The sequence below is a fragment of the Aspergillus lentulus genome (genome assembly GCF_001445615.1).
Source record: "Aspergillus lentulus DNA, contig: Alt16, strain: IFM 54703, whole genome shotgun sequence".
Classification (NCBI taxonomy): Eukaryota; Fungi; Ascomycota; class Eurotiomycetes; order Eurotiales; family Aspergillaceae; genus Aspergillus; species Aspergillus lentulus.
Window position 1 is genome coordinate 1,438,969 of NW_028322113.1, and position 16,413 is coordinate 1,455,381.

General features: G+C 49.5%; 3 protein-coding genes across 3 annotated transcripts; 1 reads left to right on the top strand and 2 right to left on the bottom strand.

Moving 5' to 3' along the window:
- Nucleotides 1-366: 366 nt before the first annotated feature.
- ALT_7941 (putative 6-hexanolactone hydrolase) lies at nucleotides 367-1,620 on the top strand (the record flags this gene model as incomplete). Its single annotated transcript, XM_033555839.2, has 4 exons — nucleotides 367-572; nucleotides 633-778; nucleotides 843-1,426; nucleotides 1,486-1,620. 4 exons carry the CDS (start codon nucleotides 367-369, stop codon nucleotides 1,618-1,620), a joined length of 1,071 nt encoding a protein of 356 aa, XP_033411730.2.
- Nucleotides 1,621-1,988: 368 nt separating this feature from the next.
- On the bottom strand, nucleotides 1,989-3,202 carry ALT_7942 (putative Coatomer subunit epsilon; the record flags this gene model as incomplete). The annotated part of the gene is made up of 5 exons (XM_033555840.2): nucleotides 1,989-2,097; nucleotides 2,165-2,403; nucleotides 2,485-2,620; nucleotides 2,719-3,097; nucleotides 3,178-3,202. 5 exons carry the CDS (start codon nucleotides 3,200-3,202, stop codon nucleotides 1,989-1,991), a joined length of 888 nt encoding a protein of 295 aa, XP_033411731.2.
- A 1,157-nt stretch (nucleotides 3,203-4,359) lies between these two features.
- On the bottom strand, nucleotides 4,360-7,797 carry ALT_7943 (putative 1-phosphatidylinositol-4,5-bisphosphate phosphodiesterase Plc1; the record flags this gene model as incomplete). The annotated part of the gene is made up of 1 exon (XM_033555841.2): nucleotides 4,360-7,797. One exon carries the CDS (start codon nucleotides 7,795-7,797, stop codon nucleotides 4,360-4,362), a length of 3,438 nt encoding a protein of 1,145 aa, XP_033411732.2.
- Between the last annotated feature and the right edge of the window lie 8,616 nt (nucleotides 7,798-16,413).

Here is a 16,413-nt window from a genome sequence, read left to right on the forward strand (position 1 = left end):
TATTGAGCTTTGACTTTAGGCCTTTTTGGTTGGGACTCCCAATTGGGAAGATCGCCACTCCGACAACATCTACTGCTGACGAATAGCCGAGGTTTAGGCATCCACCAACACCATGGCCACGTCGCGCCAGCCCAGACACACCAGGGTGAGTCTCTGAACCTTGAAACAGATAGACCAGCGCAAATTATCTACGGCCGATCACCCGAACCGGCGGGGGATGAGCTATGGAGTGCGGGGAAGAGCGCTTATTCAACCCTTGGGATAGCCCGCCCAGCTCTCCAGCATTTAGATTCGACCGTCAAACAGCATATGTCTTTTTTTTGTGCCGTCTCAGGCTGTCTGTGAGATAGTCGCCGACCATTCAAGATGGCGGACCACCCGGATAATGTTCGTCTCACACTGCTGGAGAAAGCTGACCTTATTCCCGGCTACCTCTCTGTTCTGGCAACTGCGCTCTATAGCGCAGTCACAGGCATCTTCCGCGGGAGCACCGGTGCAAAGGAATATGGGGTCCATGTCGGCCATGCGATTGTGAGGAAGATCGTGATGAGGTTCTCTATACGGCAAATGCAGTACGTGGATCAACATCCGCCATTCGATCTGTGAATACCACCTCTGACGTCCAAAAACAGGTCAATTTCCCCCTCAACGAGCAAAGCGTATGAGCAGTTCATGACCAAAGAGGGTCGGCAGGCACAGACCGTGACGCTCAAGCACGGCGGCCGGGGCCACTGGATCGGGAATCCCAGCGCAAAGAACGTGGTCATCTATTATCACGGTCAGTTCCCCACTGCTTTGGGTCGCGCCAGCGTTAAGGGTACAACATGGCTGACAGCAACCAGGCGGGGGATTCGCCATCGGCGCACCACCCGGCCACTTCGACCTCTGCTCGCGCATTGTAGCCGACCTCAACGCAAGGGGCCACGACGTCGCCATCTTCTTCCTCGCATACACCCTCACCCCGCACGCCGCCTACCCGGCCCAACTGCGCCAGGCCGTCGAAGCCCTCCGCTACATCCTCACCGAGACAAACCGCTCGCCATCAAACGTCATCGTCGGCGGCGACTCTGCAGGAGGGAACCTCGCCTTCGCACTGCTGCTGCACCTCTCCCACCCACACCCCGAGATCGAGCCCGTCGCGCTCTCAACCAACCTCGCCGGCGTGTTCGGCTTCGCGCCGTGGGTCAGCTTCCGCACAGACGGGCCATCGATGGCCGCGAACAGGTTCAGGGACATGATCACCGCAGACGCGCTGAAGAGGTGGTCGAGTGCGTATCTCGCCAGTGGGAAAAGCGATGCCTGGAGCGAGCCGTCGCTCGCGCCTGTGGAGTGGTGGGCGGATGCAAGAACCGACCAGGTCCTGATCCTTGCGGGTCAGCATGAGATCTTGTTCTCGGCGATTGATGACTTTGTGGAGACGTTCAAGGTATTTATTTTTCGTCTTACCTTGGAAATTATTGTGTCTCGTTTGCTGATTGTGGCTAGTCTGTGGTCCCGAATACCACTTACGTGGTTGGGTATGGTGAGACGCACGTCGATGCGGTCTATAGTGCTCCGTTGAAGAGTACAGAGAGTCAGCAGGGGAAGGAGTTGAAGAGGTGGCTCGGGGCTCGGTTGTAAATGTTTGTGTGGACGGGGATGTGATGTATATATGCAAGGGCGCTACCGGCCTTGGCTTATATAGTAAGGTTACATTGTATACCTCTCTACATATTATGATATTATGATATTATGATATCATGTTCAGATATGTCTATATATGATATATCCTCTGAGCCATCAAAGTTTTCTAGTCGCACATGAGCAACGTCAACAGAAACACTTGTCTATGTGATTTTTATTGGAGAAATCAATAAAAAACAAAGAAAAAGGGCATCGCTGGGTAACACAATTATAGCTTAGCTGTCATACCAATTCATTATAGAAGACCGAATACACACTGAAAGAGGAACGAAAGAAACAGAGTTGACCTAGAGTCCTCCGTAAACCTAAGAAGCCACTCTCGGAGCGTACTTGGACGCAGCAGCATCAAACAGCTCGCTCTTCTCCTGGATATCGGCAATTAAGGCATGCGACGGCTGGACTTGTTGGAGACGACTGCAACAACAACAACAACAATCTGTTAGCTGACCTCAATCTTCATCAAGCTCGACAGCAAACATACCTCTCCAATTCCTCGGTAGGCTTCCCAGCCAATACATTCAACACAATGGCATTGGCAATCAACTCCGCCTCCTCAGGGTATTTCTCCAGCGCAGCCGACAGCGCAGCTTCGGCCTCGGGCAACCGGCCCAGATGGATCTCCGCGACAGCCTGTCCGACGATAGACAAAGGCGCCGACGTACCAGGCGCAGAGGCAAGTTCTTCGTAGACGTAAAAGGCAGACTGGTATTTCTCACCTCCCTGAATACCGAGATAAGCATTAGCCACGTCCATGGGATCAACCACTCTGAGGGAACAAAAACAAGAGGAGACAGAACATACAATTCTCATCCCCACCCACGACTCAGCCAGATTAACAAGCAGAGAATCCTGCGCCCAGCGCTTAGCAGCCTGCACCTCCTTGAGCGCAAGATCAACCCGGTTCTGCTGGAGATGAATCTGAACGATCAAGGCAACACTACCCTCACACCGCACCATTAGCCATTGCCTTGTTGCACCGCAATCCCAAAACCAATCGCCAAAAGGAGAGGCTCAAAGAGGATAAATAGAACTCACGCCTCCAAATTCCCCTGATGCTTCGTCAAAACCGCCAACGCCTCCTCGCTCCGGCCCTGAGCCTGCAGCACCGTGCCCCCAAGAACCTGCACCGAGGGATTTTCCGGATAATTCTCCGCCAGTTCCTGCGTCAGCTGGAGCGCAGACTCGGCATCGCCCGCTGCGAGTTGCGCCAGCGCCTTCACCGCAGCGAGTTCGGGGTTCTCGTCTTCGCCGTCGACGGCGGACAGGACCTCGACGGTCTGGCCGACGGCGAGCTGGGCGCGGAGCTGCAGGATGCGGGCGGTGAGGTGGTTGTCTGGTGAGAGGGCCGAGGTGTCGAAGTCGATCACATTCTGGTATTGGCCTTGATGGAAGGCATTGTGGATGTTGATGAGCTCTGCGGAGATTAGGAGTCAATTAAGTTGCTTTTCGTAGGCTGCGAAATGGTCTTCGGGGTGTCAAGCGGTCAGCACTCACCACCTTCTGTCGAGAATGGGTCCATATCGAGTAATGCGAAGAGATCAACGGATTAAAAAAGGATTAATATTGTAGAGGTGGACAAGTATATGCTGGCCTCAAAACACGGTCCATGTCTTGGGATCATAAGGCGGTGAGAGCAGGTCAGCCGATGGATTAATGGCAAGTTATCCGATCGCGCAATGAGATGCAAATCTCCATATTCTATCTCAATTGGGTAGATACGGGTGAATATGATGGGAATAGTAAAGATGTACTTGTTAGAGGAGAGGAATTCTTTCACTAAGTTCCTTATATCTAACAAATTCGAGAAATTGCAATGGCTGCCCGTAGCTTTGGAAAAAGGAGCGTCCCAGCCGCATCTTCATAGTAAGACAAGTGGAAGAACTAAAAGACAGGGACGCCTCGCCATCAGCGTATCGTCAGGAGCCCTTGGAGATGCGTATGGCAGACTGCAGGATGATTTCTCGCCTGCGAGCGTGGGAATGAAACGGAGGGACCTTCGCAAACAATGCCTCCAGACGTATCCTCCGACAATTTAGGACAAGCAACAGTCATTTCGCTGGTAACTCCTCAAATGCTACCGTTTCATCAGATACAATTGAAACCACAAGTAATGCCATCTTGAAAGCGAAAGCCCTGGAAACGCTCGAAGGAGCTTTCTAAGGCATGAGGAAATCCGTTGGAACAATTCACAGCAATACACACAATGGTAAAAAAAACAAAAGAAAAGCAATGGGTATCGCCAGACGGGTATAACAGTGTCAGTATAATCCAGTTAGCACAAATAAACAGAACAAATATAGCGACATCAAACAACAGAAGTCTTGAATGCGCGGTTAGAATCCGCGAAAGAGTAAGGGACCGTCCCAGACGTAATACATGAGTAACGAAGCAAGCAGGTATATGATCACGGTTCCCTCAAACCATCCGGTGGTGATGAACAATCGCTATGCGCCATGTTTCCCTGAAGCACTTGGAAAATCAAGAAGAGCAACGCAAAGAAACAGATGCAATCTCAATCAGAAGAACGCCGCTCCAATATTTGCACAGGAGTATTGGTCATCCAGATGCGAGGTGGTGATGATGATGATAATTTTGAGGGGACGGGCCAGAGGATAGAAGATAAGGAGTAAATGTAAAAGCACGAATCCCAGGTATGGCAGGGTTGGTAGGACTCTGTCAAAGAAACAGAGATGATGTGGATGTCGTTGAAACAGTAGGCGTCAACGCCGGAGATGTATCCTTGTCATCTGGGCTTGCAGGCGTCTCGCTACCCTTTTCAGATCTTTCTGTCGATGAACCACGCTTGAACACGGTTTGGCCAATCTGACGAAGGATCCCCAAACGCTCGGCTCGAAGTTCCTCGGCGCCTAGTCGTTGAACCGGCACCGGCTCCTCCTTGGTAATTTTGCAGAATAGGGTGGAGAACAGATATTGATCGCCGCCCAAATCGTACAGGGGAAGGTAACGGTAACCCTGGGAGACACTGCTCAGTTTGGCAGTGAAAGTGGCCAGTTGAACACTGTTGTTGTTCCCAGCACTGCGCCCATCCAGTGAGCTCCAAACAGTCCAGCGAACGAACACCAGGTCTGGATACTTGGTCTCGAGCGATAGCTTGAAACGATCATTGAAAGTTGGGCTGTATCCGTTGCTCTGCTCGATCTTTGTGCGCCGACGATGCGGATAGCCAATGCCCGACACGCCGTTCCGCGCGGAAGCATTCATGCCTCCTTCTCCGACGACAAAACTCTGGCCGCGATCATCGGCGCTGAACATTTCGATTTCCACATATGGGTTGATATTGTCGTCAGGTCCCATGGTGCGTGGTCGAGGAAGTTGTTGAGCGGAAATGACCTCCACTGAGAACCGAACCAGCTTCCGTTCGGTGGACGCCTTGCTCGCTTGCTCATAAGGCGGGAGACGAAGTGATTCGGGCTTGAGGACGTAGCCAGTGCGATCAGTTCCAGCGGCAAACATGGCTTGGTTCAGCTGCATTCCGATGTCGTATGTTTGCCAATTCAAGGCTGCCATTTGCACGCCGCGTCGCCAGAACTTGAGCGGATCGAAATTGGACGAACGCAAACGAAACCCGGACGGATAGACTCGCGTGAGGTATTTTTGATTGTGTCTTTCCAACAGCGCCTTATTCTCCGCGTCACGGCAGATGCTCTCGAAAGCCCGCTCCGCGAAGGAGTAAACATGGTTGAATCGCTGACTCTCGGGAGACGAGAAACTATGCCATTTGTAGCCACGGGTGTAAACTCCAAGGTCTGATAGAGGCTTCGTGATCTTGCTCTTCTGACGTCGCCTTCTTTCTCTCTTGACCGACACCAACGCGCCATCGCTGTCTTCTGTCGCGCTGCTCATACTTGTGGTGGTGAAAGACCGTCTATCCTGTGAAACAAACGGCCCTACACTCTCCTGGCCAATGGTCGCAGGACTGGAGAGAGGAGGAAGGTTCATGAACATAGGATTCTCAGGGACGCTAGGACGCATCCATGGGGAACTTGAGCTGCGTTTCCGACCAGAGCTCGCAAAAGAAGTCGAGGTATCTTGCCGCACTCCCTCGAGGGTCTCGTCACATGTTTTGACTTTGACGAGAATCCGGCCCTTCAGTTCTTCTGGTGATGGGAGGACAAAGCTATTTGTCAAGAGCGGCTCCAGGACAAGTCGTTCCTTAAAAGTGTCTTTCATGATCTTGACCATTGCCAGCTGCTGTTCGGGATTGCAATGAACCTCGAGCGAGAGGATCAGGGGAAAGTCGCAGGCGATAAATGCATATCGGTTGATGACAGTAATGCAATCGGCGAAGAGAACACTGGTTGTCATCGTCCGTCCATGCGAAACGATCGGGCGGCCATCGGCACCATCCCAGCAGTCAATCTCGACGCATCGGCAACCCTGTGACAGAGCGCTGATATACGCCTCTGTGCTGGAAGCGCCGGCAACTTGACGGCCCAACAGGTACGTGTTATGGGAGCTAGAAATGAAATACTCATTGAGCGGTCGGTCAAATCGCGATTGAGGAGGGCAAGATGCGTATATTCCGTTCCAGTTTGATGAGAGAAAGGCAGAGAAGGCTTCCAGGCTCATTCGAAAAGCCTGACGTTCCACACCTTCTGGGAGACTTGGTGCTCGCGGCTTGGACTTTCGAACATATTTGTCAAAAACTGAAACCCAATAGGCACGATCGGTATCAACATCTTCTTGCTGTGCGTCGCGGAGAAAAGCCAGAAATTCGTCGATGGTGAGACCTTCCTGGGCACTCGCGGCCCATGTTTTAAACAGGTCCTTGATATCTTTTCTTTCTTTTAGACGAGCGACAAAGTTCTGAAATTCTGAAAAGTTGAGTCGACCCTTGTTGCCAAGATCAGCCTTGGAGAACTGAGCTCGAAGCATGTTCTTTGAACAATTGATATGCAAGCTTCGACACACTGTTTCAACGGCACCGAAGTCAAGGCTCTCTTCTTCGCCGGGTGCCAAGCCCTGAGGGAGCAGCCTTGACATTTCACGTTGCCAGTGCGCTTTTAAGACAGTCTCACTCTGACCGGACCCAGCCAAGCCAGCCATGAGATTAATTCGATACTGAGAGATATTCTCCAGAGTCGTTGTCCAAAGTTCAAGGATATGGTCATTGGGAGCAATGAGGTGCAACGTCTTGACGGACCGACCCTTGGATTTTTCAGGATCAGCAATGACGATGGTGAACCAGCGGCCTTCAACATCCTGAGGAACTTGGTGTTCCTCGCGATAGTTGCGCGCATCCGCTCCGACGCGGACCTCCTTGATATCGTCAATGTAAAAGCGTTTCGCCGGGTTTGACAGATCCCAGTAAACCTTGCCTGCATCAAGGTCGAGGAAGAAGCGCACCTGCTTCTTGCGCTTCTTAGTCACTTTCGTCAGCACCGTCCCGCGCTGAATCGCCGAATCAACTTTGGGCGCAACGGCGCCCGCGTTGCGCGAGGCCACCATGTTGGCGTCATTCGGGAGACTGGACGCTTCCGAGCCACACCAGGCACCCAGAGAATCCACCGCGTCGTTGCTATCTTCTTCGTTACTAGAATCAAGAGCACACTCACGACCGGTCTGAGCTGCGGTTTTACTGTCGCTGCGCCGCCGCATGATGACCGGACCGGAGCTGCGATCTCGTTTATCACTGTGAGTCGCAGATTGTCTTCTTCGCGTGAGCTTGCTGGCTGCGCCTCTCGATATTCTCCGCATCAGGCCAGCGCCTTTATTCGGATTGGGGCCCGCAGCGTCCACATTTGAGGCCGCCGGATTACCTTGGACAGCCATCATTGACTCTCCAAGCTCGAAAGAGGAAAGTGAAACGGGAGGAAAAGAAGATAAACGCCCCCGAAGGGCGTCGGTAGCGATCTGTAATGGTGTGCCTGAAGGGCTAGAAGCATTCGAATGGTTGGAAGTGGGGAAAAGAGATGAGGGAGTAGTTGTGAGCGAAGACAAATAAGAGGTTGCCGAGGAGGTCTGAGCTGCGGGCGAAACAGACGTGATGACATGATGTAATTTTGGAGGGCTGGGGAGAGAATTGTTGATATTTAAACTGGGCTGAGTGTCGCCATTCAGAGCCGCAGGCGACGAAGTAGTAGCATAAGCCATTGCGGCTACTGAATATACCGCTAAGCTGTAGAACGTGAGATAGAGAAGAGTTGTATTGAATCGTGTCTGTGCCTGAGTCACCTGGACTCTGCGGAGGACGAATGAAGTTCAGGGCGGTTACCAAAGGGATGCAGTTGCTTCGGTGAGCAGCCTATAGCTAGGATGCAATACGAGCCCTAAAAGGGAACGTGTCTGAGTGAGAAATGTACAAGCCACGTCCTTAGCGGGATTGCTCCGATTTTGATATCTGCATCTTGGCCGGCCTTTGATGCAAAGCGGAGAGCCCTGCCTGAGAGCGCTCGCGAGAGAGGAAAGCAGACAAGCAAAAGGGGCAGAGAGGTCGACTCAGGTCCTTGATAGCAATTGAGACAGGCACTGGCTCTGTTGTGTAACGATAAGGCTGCGGCCGAAATCTGACAGGCGCACAGTAACGAATCGCAGAATCGTGCAATTGCGCCTTTTGACTGGAGACTTGGCTGCGCGCTCGCTCGTCTCCGTGTCGGCCTCGGTTGGAGGGCTGAGCTTCGTCCTTGTTCTTATTGTCTCCTGTTATTATTATATTTTAATAACTCTTTTTACCTCCCCGGTCGACTATGATATTTTTACCCCTCCTCGGAGCGCCGATCTTCCAGTACGCGGGGAAAGCTATATCCTCTGCAAGAAAAATGCGAGGGGATTGCGGAGACGGGCTGTCTCACTGACAGGAGATATAGACGGCCGCTGTAGTGTAATGAGGGACAAGGCGAGCGAAATTCAAAGACAATTTCTTTTTGCGCTCTCTTCTTATTTGCTCTAAGAAAGCGAGATGCGAGTCACAACGTATGCAACTGCGCATGTGCTCGGTTGTCAGCAGAGCCCCCCTCCGCAGAACCAAGCAGCGCTCTTTTCGCGACAATAATTGGAACAAGAGCCAGAAAATCGAACTATGCGTCGATTGGCGTCACTCCTGACAAAAGGGCGAGGCGGCGCGGGTAGCGGAATGGGGAATCGGCGACGAAAATTGGGGCCGATTGCAACGCGAACGCAGGATTGCCTGCCAACACAGGTGGATGCACGCGGTCCAAAAGGGAAGAGGGACTTGAGGATGAGCAATCGGAGATTGGACCGAGTAGAGAGGAAACGTCGTGAGAGGTAATAGTGTAGTTTTGCTCGACGTCAAAGCTATGCCGGGTTTTCCTGCACGGTTACGTGGTGCGAAGGAGATTGACCTGCAGTAACACCGTCCAGGCAAGTAGACCGACAAATCTCTATGTGAGTCAGAAACGATGATGGATCATGCGACGGAGGAGAATGTGCCAGCGTTATCCTTCGTCCAGGCAAAAATCGAGTACTCGGGAGGTTATAGATGGCGGTACAAAGGATACTTGTAGGATGAAGTGGGAGAGGTTGGAAAAGGGAGTAGGAAAAAAAAGAAATCTGAAGAATTGTTCGAATTTCTTCTCTTCTTTGGATACCCTTTTTTTTTACCCTTTCCGAAAAAATAATAATAGGTAATACTAAATGACGGGGAGGAAGATGATAAGGTAGTTTTAGGGCCGCACGGGGCAGGGCTGTGATTGGAATTGGCAGAAGGATTTTGGAAGGCTCGAATCGAACTCGAAGAAACCGATGGATGTTTCAATTGATTGAAAGAAAGCTCAGGTGGATCCTTACACTGACGTACAGCTTGGTATTGCAGTATCGTCACAGCCGTTGATACACGTACGGACAAGTGTACCAGTTCCCCAGTTAGCCTCTCCAGGCCTTGCCTTGTAATCGATACCTTTGATGTAACGCGTCGCGGTGGCGTATCTTCGTTTGCCTTTTCCTCTCTTCCTCGTCGGAGGCCTGCGGATATTCCCTGGGGGGATACAGAGTACTGATTGTTGTTTCGAATATTACCAGCCTTTCTCTTGCTGGTACGGAGTATTAGAGGTTGGGATTTGGTATCGAACGATGAGCACTTGTAATGATGATATAACGCAACAATAATGGTGATGTGATGGCTTTTTCGGAGGTCCCGATAGGAATGAAGGACACAGATCTGTGGTGGTAATCAAACTATGCTTGTGAAAGGGAGTACAATCCTCCATTTAAATATTAGACTATGAGGGTCAAGAAAGGGGTGATACTTCATCAGGCATGTAGTCTCATTAGACTGGGCCGTTGAACTCCGTATCTACATGTTCAGGTTGCTAGGTAGGCATCCTGACTCCGCCGGTGGGTGGATTCAAACAGCACATCGCAACAGCGCGCAACAGCAGCCCAAATTAATTAGGTCTTCTTTTTTTCCTTTTTTCTGAGCTGATCTTTCAACTTACCTCACTTCCCCACCGTTTTGGAAGAAGATTAAGGCAATCTGACCGGCTTAATTAGAAGCGTGACCAATGAGCTAAGCATTTCCTCTCGTTACTTTACCGCCTGTCTTAGAGCCAGCCCCGTTGAGAGACAACTCTCTATGTACGTACTTGATTGATTAATATCATAGGTTATTATGGGCCAACAAAAGCGCATTAACATTATCTCAATTATTATTTAATATGTGAGAATCGTCCCATTCATCGTCTCGAACATGACTCCAGTAGATACTGGAACCGCATTTGGCAAGGACACAATCAGCGGATCCCAATCCGATTCTCTAATTGGCCAACCATTCCTGGAGAATGTCACTGTCAATCTCGCATGAGAAATGATCGATGTTTCAAAGTCCCCTGCCAACCTTCTTCACATTCTTTGTTACAGGATGAGGAATCGTGTATCCATAGAAGTTGAAGTCTTGTCATTCCATCTACATGCCTTATGTGTAACAGGACTGGTAGATAGACTATAATGAATTCCGTCACTGCCTCGTACCCGTGTCCTGACACGTAACCATCCCATCATGATCATGAGATGATAGGAGAAGATTGTTTCACCTGCATAGGTTCCCACAGAATTCTCAGAGCCGTCCAGTGAGAGTCTATGCAGTCTAGTCTACACGCGACAAAATGGTATGTTGAATGTCAAGCTAGCAAGCCCATATATGATTTGTTTAGTACCGATGTATACCTCCCTGTTGCTGGCACTATTATTGTTACAGAAAGTGCATGACACCGACACAATGGTCGTAGGAACAAAGCTGTGGAGGTTTCAGTCTTATCTGCTCATAATCGGTATATGATCGGCGAACTTGCATCGGCCACTTTGAGTGAGGGTTTTGTTTATTCCTACCTGCAGCACCGCTGTCGCTGACGGGGTAAGAACAAAATCTTCCAATTCTGTTAACACATCCTGGGTCACCTTTACAAGACTCGCGCATGCGCTGGCAAATCCATATAGAGTGGACTTGCTTGACTTGATGAGGATTAGGGGGTGGATCACACCACCTGACAATTGGAACAGGATTTCATGAATATCACTGTCAATCATTTTTGAAAGCTAACTTTCTCCGAATGCTTCTTGACCGCATCAGCCCACTGTATCCGCAGCAACTGTAATTCTGGAAGATTGATCTCAGAAATGGCTGATAAGTATCCCCTGTAACCAGGACTATATCCTCCAATATTGTCTTGTACAAGTTTACAAGGGTAAGTTACCTAGTTACCGGGAACATCACAGTACGCGGCCGCGATAAGGTTTCTTAGTCCTAGGGCTGAGGCTGGATGAGAATATTAAGTGGCGGTGAAACGATGGCCAGGGGGCGGTGCGAGAAGGGAAGAAGTCACAACTGGGGAAAGTGAGAATAGGGATCATCGTCCTCTGCTAAGCGGAGAATAACAAAGGTTATGAAACTCCGCTCTTCAAACACTAGTTAGCAGATCCATGGGGAATTATCCCGAGGATTTTTGCGATGATTCCCTACGAGCCCGCGACGCTCCCTTTGAAATTTGAGTCATATCCATCGAGAAGAGCGGTCAAATTCCCCGATCCTCGGGTGGTGTACGGAGTAGAACTATTCCCTATCTACACTGGTTGCGGCTCCATGCCTACCTAGTTTCTTTCAGATTGAAGACGGGGCGCTCAAACCTGCCATACCTATTGTATCACTCATCTTAATCATCATTTATGCACGATGCTGATATTGTATCATCAGTTGACGCTCTGACAACAGACTTGATCACATTGCAAATTTACGTCTGGCCTGATTAGTGCATTGACAGGCTGAGCCTGCCCTGTTGTGAAACCAGCTATCAGCATCATTCTGCTGGGTGCCTCCCGACCCCGCACATGGGCGACAGTTCCTGCTGAATCGGCGTCGCTCATTTCCTCATATCGTCCACGACAGCCTTTGGAAGTTCGTCATTTACTACCGTGTTCAGCTTGTTCTTAATCTCCAAAGGTAAAACACCCGGGGTCCATGCTTGTCTTGACCCTCCTTCAACCTCAACTGCCCTGTCCCTGACGCAGGGTATCTACATGCGCGGTTCGAAACGATGCATACTGGCAAAATTTAGGCGAGAGATTGATCGGCCGGCGATTTGAGGAGACTTTTCCAACATCGCACTGCGCATCGCTTAGGGTAAGTTCCATCCAGGTCGGGAGAAGGAAATGCCCTCATAAGGATTGCCGTGGATCATGGCTTCCAAGCATTTCATCATTCTGTCACTTATGATAGGGCGTCGGGTCCGCCTCCAGCGAGACTGCCGCTCAGACACAGCGACTTTCATTATCTATTCTTTGGGGATTCTTTCACGCTTCCATAAGGCAGATTCTGATTAGATTGACATTGATTATCTATCCGGAATGTCTTAGAATAGTGCACGAATTAGCGTAGGTAGGTGTTCATTGTATGTAGGTGTATCGTACGTACTAGCTGGGATTGTCCTCCAATGAGAGACTAGGCAGGATGCGAATGATCAGGTGAGAGGTTGCAGCTTCCCCTCGGTTTCTAAGCTTGGCTTCGAATCACCTTGAGAGGGTGTATCATGGTATCAGGCATGTTGTCGTCTAATGTAACAGGCAACATCGTTTACTTACTATTTTTGTTTATCATGAATTCGTAATGCTTCCAGCTTATCCGTTTGCATACCGGTTTCGCGGTTATTGCGGAATGTGCCTTGACAAAGTCGATGGGTAGTTTAGATCAATCTAGTCTCCAATATCAGGCCTCAGATTTTTAATGACGCAGGAGCATGTACATTTCAGTTGCTCATGATCACCGGCTGCATGTACGTACGATTAAGGCATAGTCGTACATGTCGACAGCCGTCCGAGGTAGGTACCAAATATTATCACCAATCTCTCTTTGTTCTCATGACAACATGCCTGAGAGGATTGTGCTATTGAATTACCTACCTGGGTAGTTAATAAGTTGAGAGACTAATCCATACCACCTTACTGCATCCTGCATATGCTTATAGTTGAAGGATTTGCCTCATGACCCCCAAAGCCCTGAGGGAATAACAGGGGGAATACCTACCTACTTCCAAAACTAGGTAGTAACTTACCCCTCTCCGATGTCCAGCCGTTAATGGAGCCAGTCACAGTAAAGTACAACATCTGGAGAATTGTCTCCGTCATTCTCTGCTACATGGATATCTTATCGACCGATAAGCAGCAACTCAGGGCACCTGATACTCTCAATCCAGTCAGCGTTGATAATAATGATGCTCCGTATTAGTGCTGACAATCCTGACGATCTGACCGCTCTAATGAGCATCACTGAGGCGCGTCCTGACGTGCCACGATATCAACAGATAGCAGTATAGTTTTACAACCAAGCTATGAATGATGATGATAGGTAGAAAATCATTGCGAGTCACTTTTGCCATGATGATACATACCACTAAATAAACAGGAACACGAAATAGCGAAGCAACCATGTCTAGCCCCGTGACCATCACCGCGCCCCCTTATTCGTGGCGGGATGGGCCGGCTCGTAGTGCTTGTGTTACCATGACAGTCGATTTCAGTCAAGGAGCATCCATCTTCTCAGCATAATGAAAAAGAGGTTATCCAACATACCTACAGAGTGCCTAGGCAGGTAATCATTCCCTACTAGGTAGTTTGAGTCATAGGAGCGCCTCCTTCCCATTGGGCTTTGCAGCCTAAGGCATCCAATGAGGACAAAACTCCTGTGCGAAGGCTTAAGGCCGCTGATTGGCTCTTGGCGTCTGTCTCATGGAGCTATTCTCAAACGGTAGCTGCCCCACACTTGACAGCTTCCAAGCCTTCCATCCATCGTTCTTTGGCCTTCAGCCAGGAAGGATCTCGCATCCGAAAATTCCTTGCTACGATCACACACTTGCCAGCAGCCAGTGAGAGAGCGGTCAAGAACCCCCGCTTCATCCTTGGGCCATCGTTTTCGTTCCCCCTCACTACGACGTAGAGAAAATCAAAAGCCTCTCATTTGTTCAAATTCATCATTATATTAATTCTGTTGCCGGTTCAATCGGCATATCATGTATCGTCCTTGATTTCATGACGCCAGTTTATTTCCACGTTGATTAATTTTCCCAATCTGTCCCCCGACAAACAATTGTGGCCTACAGTATTACGGAGCTCCACTAGAAAAGGGGGTTTGCAGAGAAACATGCGAAACGAAGCATGCTTCATTCTACGTTGTAATACAGTAATGAATGTGCCCATCTCCAGTAGGCATCAAGTTAGGTCTGAAGCAGAGCGAAAAGAGATATCGTGGTCCTGCGAAATTGGAAGCACTCAACGTTTAAGGACATTATGACATCATCGACAAATTGCCCCATGCAAATGAACCAGGGATCCCCGCTTTTCAAGAAATACCATTCTGCGCATCACAAGGAATTGAAAGCACGAAATAAAGGGAGAGGATAACGAGCGGCTTCAAGGGAAATACGTACGTTACCAGCATTTTGGTTCTACTTTACCTGATGGGTATCTAGTTCAAAGAAAACAGTTTAAACTAAAAAGGAGACTACAATTAAAACTAGGTACCTTAGTCTATCGTTTCCCGCCAGCGTGGTTGCTGCATCAGATGCATTAGCGTGTATCATTGGACTGATCAAGGTAATTACATTACACCGTTTTCGTAAGAACAGTACGTACGATACCTCCCATACAACATCTGAGGTTCTGCCCTGTCGGTACTCTGCGGCCCCAAGTTCCAGTGTCCACAACCCACACCACCCCATATGAAATAGAAGCCGGCCGCAAATAGGTAGATTTTCTCGCTGTCGATCTTCGATAGTTGGCCCAACTACAATTCATGACACGCAGTCAGATGATTTCGTCGGATACAATATTTGTGATCCCGTCCCTTGATCTTCAGGAGACCGACTAACGAGGTAGAACAAACCCGTGTAAGCGGTTCTTGCATTCCTAGTACCTGGCCTTTGACATCATCGACCGCCGGGGTTACGAAATGCAATTTCTTTGTAATTATGACCAGGTAAAGGCTGAGGTGAGCATGTTCCCAACTGGATGGAACGTTGCGCCTCTCGGACCGGGGTTGGATGGGTATATTTTCCTGTGCGTTGGTCTTTTAGCCTGGGCGTCTGCCTTTCCATAGGGAGTTAGATGCAGCCAATATTAGTATCATCCTGGCTCTCATAAAATGATGGCAATAATATTAATCAAAATTGAGGTTCTTCCATCATCAGTCTAACTCTGCTGATAGGACTTGTAATTGTGCCTAATAATGATATTTCAGGAGGAGCTGAATGGTATGCAAGCCTCCTGCCTTAGGCATGGATGTCACCTTCAGCCGCTTCAATTGTTCGATGCGTTTTCGATGCTGCAAATCTAGTCATCTCTACAAGTCATCCTGTCCCTAGTACAGAGCACGCGCCTCAAAGCGTCAGCACGGTCATCTCCGTCGTGCCTTGTGCCTTGGACTGATGAGTTGCACACTGCAGTCCTAATTCTAACATTCCCCTCCCTAGCCAGCCAGCCAGCCCTCCACCACTCAACCACCAACGTGCTCTGGCTGGCGAACAATCCAATAGTCATCGATTCGTGGGTGATAACGCATACCGATATAGGTACTCTCAACAATAATAGTAGCTACCGGGCTAACCATCTGCATGAGCGAAGCCTTTCTTCCTCTCTCGTCTGTCGAGCCTTGCGATCACAATTCTCAATACAGGCAGTTCCTCTCTTTCCTTTTTCCTGAGCTCTGCGGAATTCCTGTGGCTGCCTCTCATGGTGCGGTGACTAGCGACTGAGGTGTATGTCGCCTGTCTTCTCGAAAGCGCATACTCTCTATGTGCTGGTGGGCTTACTATTGGATTCTTGCTCACCGCTAGCAATGCAGTTCTATCAAGGGACATCTGAGGCTCGTCACTTATTGATGTGTGATTGGATTATGGAAACCTACTAAAGACCATATTATTGTACCTTACAGGGAGCGGACTCTCGGTGTTTGACTGTCCATCCAGGGACTCTGAGACAGGCTAGTGAGGGATAAACCCAATTGTCTTCTTGCTGGGATACAGGCCGGCAGTGTTTGATCGAGATAATTGAGATCCACCCTCTGATCTCGGTCTCTTGCTCAGCCTGTTTCAGTATTTCCGTCCCCGGGGACTTGGTTTTGAGTGCCTGATAATCTGATATTGGCATGCTTCGCGGACCAGTCATCAGTGGTCCTAACTGCATTATCAATGATCAGTTATGACTTCTCTCAGTCAATACTGATAATCGAGACTTCTAGCGGTTCACTCAAGAGCTTTCACTCTTTCCATC